The following is an 8,769-nucleotide window of genomic DNA, read 5'->3' on the forward strand; positions in this document are numbered from 1 at the left end:
AACGAATTTCACAACATAGCCCTGAATAAAAGAAATACAGGTAAAAACACTCACATGTGGAATCAAAACAATCACATATGGAATTGAAATTTTGTCTGCATACTTTTAAGAATGTTATTAAACAACAATAGTAAGCACTTGACTGAACTGGTTGTAGGAAATAACCAAAGTGAACATATTTTACTAAGGGCAGAGTTTCTTGAGAAGTAGCAAGACATTTTGCTGGCTTGTAGACTGAGTGCTGACTTCTGATGCATTCTGAAGAATTAAAATAAGTTCTTATAAACTGCTTCCATGGCCCTTCTCATTATGATGATTAAATGCATATATTACAGTGTTTATGTGCCAATCTGACATTATTTACTTACGTTTAAGTGCTGTCTATAACAAGCAAACCCATATGGGAAAAATCTGAATTTAGTCCACAATTTTATCATATACACTTCTAAAGCCCTTTAATCCTGCCATCATATGTCAGATTAAAATGTATTTAACCATCTTTTAAAATTAAACTTGTATTTTGAACTGGCCTGTATGCTCCAAAAATATAAGTTACTATGTTAATTAATACGGCCTAAACTTTTTGTCAAGGCAAAACCATGTCAGCAAGGCACTGTAACAACAGTACAACAGTGACAAGTTTGAGAAATTTATTTCCAATGCAATTTTCATTTTCTTCTTCTCTTTAAGGGGCAAATTAAAAAGCAAGCATTGCAAACGTTATCATTAATGTCAAAGGAACTTACTTTTTGCACACTGTTCAACAGCTAAGAGATGTGAAACTGTAAACAGGCAGGGGATGGGCAGGAATGGGATTATATTAGAACAAGTCAAGAAAAATGCCAACCGGTTCACCAACTAACAGAACTTAGTGAACAGTCTTCCCTTCTTGGTGAATGGGAATATTTGGCCAGGGCTACTTTTAGGAAGTACCAACCCATTTGCTGTACTGCTTCTATGTGAACGTGAAGGAGGCCTCAGGAGCTGCTGCACCACAGCCCCCCTCAGCTGATCTCAAATTAAGCATCACACCCATGGTGCCACATTGGCCATCTGCACTACACAGGATAAAAATATAGGTTTTTTTTCCATTTAATTTACAGCGATCCCAATATCTGCTTTTTACAGCTAGATTTTCAGGGTCTGTGTCACCGTGTGCACATTCCCTCCTGTAGTTCTCAGTTATACAGAAGAGGGGAGGAAGGCCCCATATACCTTTCAGAGAAAACAAAAGCGTAGCTTCAAAGACGATAGTTTAAAAAACTACATGTATTTTCCCCTTCTCACTAATAAAATATACACAGAATGTTTAACAAAACTGTTCCTATTCTTAGGAGTGACTCTTGGTGTGAAAGGAACCCCTCAGACTGTTTTTGGTCTTCGCTCAGCTTTAATCCCTGGTCTGTTACAGAATCTACCTTTCTCCTAAGGAACGAGGTACCAGTAAGACAGGCAGAATTTGTAGCCTGGATCATCTTTTAAAAGCCACAAGTGAAAAACATCATTGTAGTGTGTGTGTGTGTGTGTGTGTGTGTGTGTGTGTGTGTAAAATGCAGCTGTGTGATTTCCAAGCAAACCAATCCTTTGATTTGGTTTTACATGAGAAATTACATGAGAAATAACCTAAAATTTTTTCAAAAAAAAAAAGTTTACTTGGAATAGTATTAAAATGCTTAATTTTTACATACATTTTATGTTTATGAAATGTATAACTTAAGATATGCTGTATATACATATATTTAAGACAATGCTTTCTTCAAAAATTTCAAGCTACAGTTCTTAGCATTTCAAGTACAGTGGCTTATAAGTAAGCTAACCAATTACAAAGTAGTATTAAAATAGCTGTTCTATAATTTTTTTTATCAATCTCAAAAGCTCACCTTCAGTACACTTTTGCTGCATATTTTTTATTCATTACAATTAACAAAAGAAGCAGCAGAATTGTTTAGTGCAGGGAAAGGGATGTTAACTTATCCACTTCAATTAGTAACTTTAAAATGCCACGTGGATCTTCAGGAAAGGAAAACGGACTTTTTCCTTTGCCTTTCCATCTCTTAAAATCCAGAAAGCATTTTCCCAGTTTTCCTAAATTGTTAGGAGACACTTATTTTCTTGCAAATTAATTCTTTTTAACTCCTTATGATAGCTTTGAATCCCATAAAGAAAGATGAATTATCACATACTGAGTCCAAGCTGTGAAACAGGAGGAGACAAATAGAGACCCCTACTGTGTTTAACAATGTAGAAGAAATTCCAGACGCAATAGAAACATTTTCTGTCCTTTTCCCCGAGACCTCGGAGTGTGTGCACACAGCGCTGAACAGTGGAGGGCACTCTTGCCATGCTCAACGCGGCTCTGACCCACACTCCCGCGCGTCGTCACAGTGGCCCACACCTCAAATGTGTTAAGTCACGACCACCTGTGGCACAGTCACCAACTGTCTTCTGTTTAAAACATCTGCAGTTTTTAACCTGTGCAGTGAAGCACCCGGGAAGAGACACTGTTGCCTTTATGGGTACATGCAGATGGGAGCTGGACAGCATTTCCACTTGCTTTAACTATCTGCCCTCCACGCTGCTTCAAATAATACGATGTTTGTTACACTTCAAGGCTGCACAATAGTTCTTTCGTGTAGATGTTAGGCTGTAATCACACTCACAACGAATGCACATGTATCACTATCTATGCCTAATGAAAAATACACAGACCTGAAAATATGTCAGCTGACACAAACAATTGCAATCGAAATTTGATGAGGGGGTGAAAACAAGGTTTTGCTAAATCACTTTTGGTGAAGATGCAGATGGTTTAAATTCAAAGGCTGTGGTCTCACTGATCTGACACACGAAATTAAACATGCTATTTCATGACATGCCTACTTGAAAGCACCCAAACACTGTCCGTTTTTCAAATCCACTATGCATAGAAATAAATATGCAAAACCACGTAGACGTATCAATGCCTACATCTAAACAGCTCTAGAGGGGCACATGAGCCACGCTGGGTCCAGAAACAAGGCTATGATCAGCTGTGACCATCAGCCCGCTACTCGGGATCAGGTGATGGAATTATTTCCATCGTTTGTCAGCACTTCATGGCACCGTTTCATTTCTACAGGCAAAGTCTGCACATACGCAAAAAGTCATCCTGGAAAAGCCACTGCCCTGGGTCGTTGAAGCCAGTGACTCTGCACGTACACAGATCCTACAACAGAATTACCAAACAGTGCGGCGAAGGTCACTCTCAAAAAGAGGACCAGGAATGCTGACGGATCACGACAAAGTGCCGTGGCACCTGCAGGGTTAATTAAACAGTTCAAGATGCAATAGCTACACAAAAGAAAGCCGTTTTCTCTTCTTCTTTAAGAACTATAAACACTTATGCTGAACTAGATGGCGTCTGAGAAGCTGTGCAGCACGGCGCAAGCTCGCGGGATCTCTAGTTAACACTCAGATTCAGTGTTAACACTTAACAGAATAGTGGTGAGCCCTGTTGCCAAGGTCAACAGCACAGATGCACTAATTGTATTATGAGCTTGACATCTAGTGGCCACCCCTGGCAGGGCAAAGCAGGCAAAGGTTAAATCAGCAAGGCTTGTCAAAGCACTTCTAACTACCCACCTTCAGGGAGAGACGGTCGGAAGCTGGCCAGCACTCTGCAACCCCACCTTTTCAGACATCAGACAAAAAGGCTTTCTGCGCCGAGCTGGCTGCTAATGCTCGCAGAGAATGCAAAGGGAGTAGGGATTTTAGATAGTAAGCATAACTAATCTGAAGGTGATTGAAAAAGACAGGCCCACAGAGGAAAATATTTAGATGCCACACTGGCATTATTGGATCCCCTTGGTGGACACCGTCTCAGTCTCGAGAACTCTTCCCTTTAATTAAGAAACAAATCAATCTTCATCTCTAACATAGAGACCATTCCATTATTTTATTACAATTAATATTTTATACTTTCTGGAACATGACTGGCCTGGTTTGCTTGAAAGTCAGTTAGCTGCATTTTAAATCATAAATGTGTTGATATTACACGAGAAATAACCCTAGACAGGTTTTTTAAAATAAAAGTTTACTGGAATATTAAATTGCTCCATTTTTACATACATTTTGTTTCATTGTGTTTGAAATGTGTAGTAATTAAGGTATGCTGTAATTACAAACCTGTCCTTCCAAGACTAAAACATGTTGGTCATATTCTGGTAACTGTTCAACAAATCATGTAGGAAAATAAAAACTAATAAAAACAAAAGTCCTTCCTGTTATATTTAGAAGTTATGCTTCTTGAAACTATCTGGCAGCACTGAAAGACGGCGCACATCCTCATTAGAAGTGAAGAAGATTTTTATTGTACTTAAATAAAAGCCAATGCCAATAGTTGTAAGAATGCTAAATTCCAGCGAATGGCCAGCACACAGAATAGACGCCCTGGTTGTGCTTTTGCTTAATTCCCCCCAAAAGAAAATATTCTTAGGGCTATCTGGAGATGAATGGTACAGCTTTTTAGAGATTGCAGTTGGAAGTGAAATTTGACCCACTTTTGCCATCATCTTGTATACAAAAAAGAATCAGCTTGCTAAGTAATTCCTGCTGTTACTCCATACCTTTTTCTGGCTTTGAACAACAGATCTAAAAACACTGGATAACGCATATGCCATGGAAGTTGAAAATGTATTGCACATAAAATTCCCAAACTGTTACGTAATCAGCTGTCTCTAAGGTGGGAATTAATTGGCATGCTTTTTTGTTGATCACAGAAATGTGCATTTTAAAAGAGGTTAAGTTTTTTAATGTTGTTTTTAAAAGAAATGTTTGCAAAGTCTTCTTTTCCTCTCCCCTCACCCAACCTGGTTACTTACTTTTTACCTTTCATGTTTCAGAGAAAGCAATCTGCCTGTGAATGTTAGAAAGTGGCTCCTGCATTGTTCCTTTTGGTATGCTGAATTGTAAATGTGTGTAGTGTGCTGGGCGAGCACTGAGGGCAAACCATGCATATACAGATAAAAGAAAAAGATCCTGCGCCAAGCACTGGTGGCCGAGCTTCTTTCCCTTAATTCAAACACAGTCTGTGAATACCACTGGTAAATTCTTAAATCACATGCTCAACACGTTTAAAAGCATTTTTAAGACAGCCATATACTTCTAAGCTGGCAGAAAAAGAGACACACACTTTGAAGCAATTAGTGCTAACAAACAAAATACAGGATGGTAAATGGCTTTAAATTATAATATCCTTTTGTTCCTTCTTAAATACATATATTCTAACAATAAAATACATCTTTCTTAAATTATATTTTATTACAATAAAGAATAGCAATATTGTATCTTTTAAAGTTCTTAGTGGGCATATAACTGTCATTGGAAGTTTTAATTAATTTTTCTTAGAACAAAAATATTCAGCTGGCTCACAGGATTACTAGTGGTGCAACGTTAACTGGATCCCAAAGCTGCAGCACCTTTTCTTCTAAAATAGGAATGAGGTCATTTGCAAGTAAGTAATTTTAAAAGACAATTTCTGTTAGGAATGTCTCAATAATTTTTTTTGTACAAAAGGATGACTTTAGAACTTTACATAAATTATCCTAACTTTTTCTCATTCTAGACACATCATATTTAATTCCTGTAGTGATAAAGTTTGGGTAGCACCAGTTATTTTTGTATAGAATCTTTTCATTGCTTCAAAAATAAATCATAATTCTTTTTTAAGAGATGCAGGCTTTGTGCTGTAAATTAATGTGACTGCATCTCTGTCCCCCATTATACTAAACATTTTTGCATATAATATTTGTTCTGCATGACATTATCAGTAGCTTTCCATTCTACTGCATGTAGATGGACCTGCTGCTTTAATTAATATGTCACTCCCCGAGTGATACAAAGGAATTATTTACCTTGTTTCTAAAACACTAAACTCAGTTTACTTGTAACTTCCGGCACGGTCTGTTTATTTCCATTGCATTTAACAAAATTAAAATTTTGAGGAGATCTGATTCAGGTTGGAGTAATTTGGTTTCCACACCCATTTATCTTTAAAAAATTTTTACTTAGTTATCTTAGGAACGATGCTGAGTGCGACCGAGTAATACACAAATGGGGCATTCCTTGACTTAACACGGAACAGTGTGTCTGTTATGCTCCTTGAACAAGCTGCTTCGAATATAATTAAATGAAAAAGAACTTTAAAAAAATACTTTGCCTAAACTATCTCAAACAAGCATGGAAACTGCTCGACCAAGACTCAGCCCCAGACGGTATTTCGGGCCTGTTGCAAAATATCACCAGGAACTGTGGCAACGTCTGGATTACAACTCTGGATGTTGTAAAAAACACAGGCTTGACAAGAACTTTAATTCTACCATGGGTAAAAAACCTGAATATTTTGCATCTCTAAATAAATTCGAGCAGCAACAAGAGGAATTCAAAGTAGAACTTGTGAATAATTTATCCCATCTTAGGCTTTCAAATATAGGCGATATAGCCCTCCACATGTTTACACTATTAAGTTCAGCATGCTCACATTTCTGAAGTGAAATTAAAAATGAATAGCAGTGCCTCAGCTTGTTAATTGTTAAATACAAGGGGGTTTACTCTATTAATTAAAATATGCTTTAATAAAAGGAGACATTGCACATTTTGATAACGACCCTACAAAGCTGAGAAGTATTTACATTGTTGCATTTTGGGGCGGCTGTGAAAGCCGATTTTAAGCTATTCAGGAGCCACAATAATAAAGCTTTAAAATTCCTCACTGGGATGCAATGTAGTTCTTTTGAAGGAAAGACTGTCTTTCTCATTCGGCAGAAATAAATCCATTCATTTGATCATGTAGTCATTGAGGGCGATACAAAACAAACCAAGTGTGAGAAATTCTATGTGATGAAGTAAACAAAACAAAAAAAAAATCCATTTCCATGACAAAAAGATTCTTTGTCCTTAATCTACCCACCATATGCAAGCGTTTCTTTTTAGCATATCGCCTGTTCTAATCTTGGCTGACTTGGCTACACAGATAAGACTCCCTTACCTCCACCGCAACAAAAAGACCCCAGCGAGCTCACTAATTTTATTTAATTCATTAATTCTCCAGCCGCGTCAGAAGCATGCTCTCTCGTTCTCATCCGACATGGGTGTCTACCTGCTTTGTCAAACTTTACTCCACTGGCTGGGAAACTCTTCCGCCCCGTTTCCTTTTCGCAGACAGTCTCATTCTCAGAGTAAAAAGATCACCATCTGCCTCCAACAACTTGTAATAGGTCAATCATAAAAGTTGGCCTGCCTATTTTTTTAAGGAGCAAATTATTTTACTGCGAGCTGTGCTGCAGGCTCGGGGTCGCGGGGCCGCCCCTCCTCGGCCCTCCATCCTGGCGCCCTGGGGGCCCCGCGGGGCGCGCCGAAGCCTGGGCGCCGCGGGCTGAGGTTTTAACTCGACGAAGGGGGTGGGGGCGCCCCAAACTTTGCGGGGAAAGGGGCCACTCTGGAAAGTCCAGCCCTTCGCCAGTCTCTAACTTTCGCGGCGCCTGCCCTTCGCTTTTGGATGTTTCGAAGAGGAAGCTCCTACCAGCGAAATGACTGCCAAGGCGTCTCCAGCGCCCGGCCTCGGCGGATCCAAAAAGACGGGAGAGAAAAGGCCCGCGCAGTCCCTGCAACGAACGCCCCGGAAACACGCCGGGGTTCTGCCGCAAGCAGGGGCCAGGCCCAGGCCGCCGCCGCCGCGCTCGCCCCCAGCTTAATTCCCCAGGCGGCCATTAGGCAGGGCCGAGCCCCCGACCTTCTCCTGGCCTCGCAAGATCACAGGCTGCGTCAACGCGCTGGGACACCGCGGGTCACCCGAGGCGGTGCGGGGGGCCGGGGGCACAGGCGGGGCCGGGGAGGTGGCGCGGGCCCCCGAGGCGCCGAACAAAGCTGGCCGGGCGGCGGGGTCCCCGACCCGCGTCCAGCGGTAAGTGGGCTCCAGTTGCCTACCCCGCCGCAGCGCTCGCCCCGGGATCGCCGAGGCCGGCCCCAGCGTCCTGGCGCAGAGACTCCGAGGGGCGGCGCGGAGGCGGAGGCACCGTGGACTCCCTCCCGCTCCGGCCTTCGAGCCGTCCTCAAGCCGGTCGCGGCCTCGGGGCCCTCCGCGGGCAGCTCCCCGACTCCGAGGAGAGGAGCCAAGTTTACTTCGTCCACAACTCTCTCCGCGGTCGCGCGCGCTCCGGCGAAGTACCCGGGTCCCCGCGGCCGGCCTGGCGCGGGACTGTCCCACTTGCTCGCGGGAAGCAGGGAACTTTCTCCCGCTCCCGCCGCACGCGCTTCCCCAGCCCGGGTGGGCAGCCCCAGACCCCCAGAGCCCCCGGCCACCCCGCAGCCCCGGCCCTCACCGTGCTCGGGAGCCCCGTCCGGCGGCGGCAGCTCCTCGTCTGACTTGAGATGCTGGGGCTTGGCCTGCTTGCGCCGAGACATGCTGCTAGCGGCGCTCGGGCCCCGCGCGGGGCAGCGGCATCAGCAGGGCGGCCGGCGGGGACGGCGCGGGGCGGGCGCGGGGCGGCCGGGTGGGCGCGGGGCGCGGGGCGGCGGCGGCGGCGGCTGCGCGGGCCGCGCATGGGGCTGAGCAATTAGGCTGGTGAATAATGCATGGCCATTAGCGGAGGGCCGCGCCGATTGGCCGGGCTCCAGCGGACTCCGGCGGCCTATGCAAATGAGGCCGCGCTCGCAATTAGCGGCCGCGCCGGCCAGGAGGGGGCCGCGGCGCCTCGGGACCGGGGCGCGCGCTGCCCGGCACCGCCTCACATC

General features: G+C 43.8%; 1 protein-coding gene across 2 annotated transcripts in view; it reads right to left on the reverse strand.

The window, feature by feature from the left end:
- SALL3 (spalt like transcription factor 3) overlaps positions 1-8,494 on the reverse strand; it is a 19,820-nt gene extending 11,326 nt beyond the window's left edge. For both annotated transcript variants that reach the window (XM_033178495.1, XM_033178494.1), the window contains exon 1: positions 8,358-8,494. In XM_033178495.1, the coding sequence (XP_033034386.1) occupies positions 8,358-8,439 (82 nt within the window). In that variant the 5' untranslated portion in view covers positions 8,440-8,494. The remainder of the gene's footprint in view (positions 1-8,357) is intronic.
- Positions 8,495-8,769: the final 275 nt, after the last annotated feature.

This window comes from Trachypithecus francoisi, unplaced genomic scaffold (assembly GCF_009764315.1).
Source record: "Trachypithecus francoisi isolate TF-2019V2 unplaced genomic scaffold, Tfra_2.0 Lachesis_group19, whole genome shotgun sequence".
NCBI classification, from domain to species: domain Eukaryota; kingdom Metazoa; phylum Chordata; class Mammalia; order Primates; family Cercopithecidae; genus Trachypithecus; species Trachypithecus francoisi.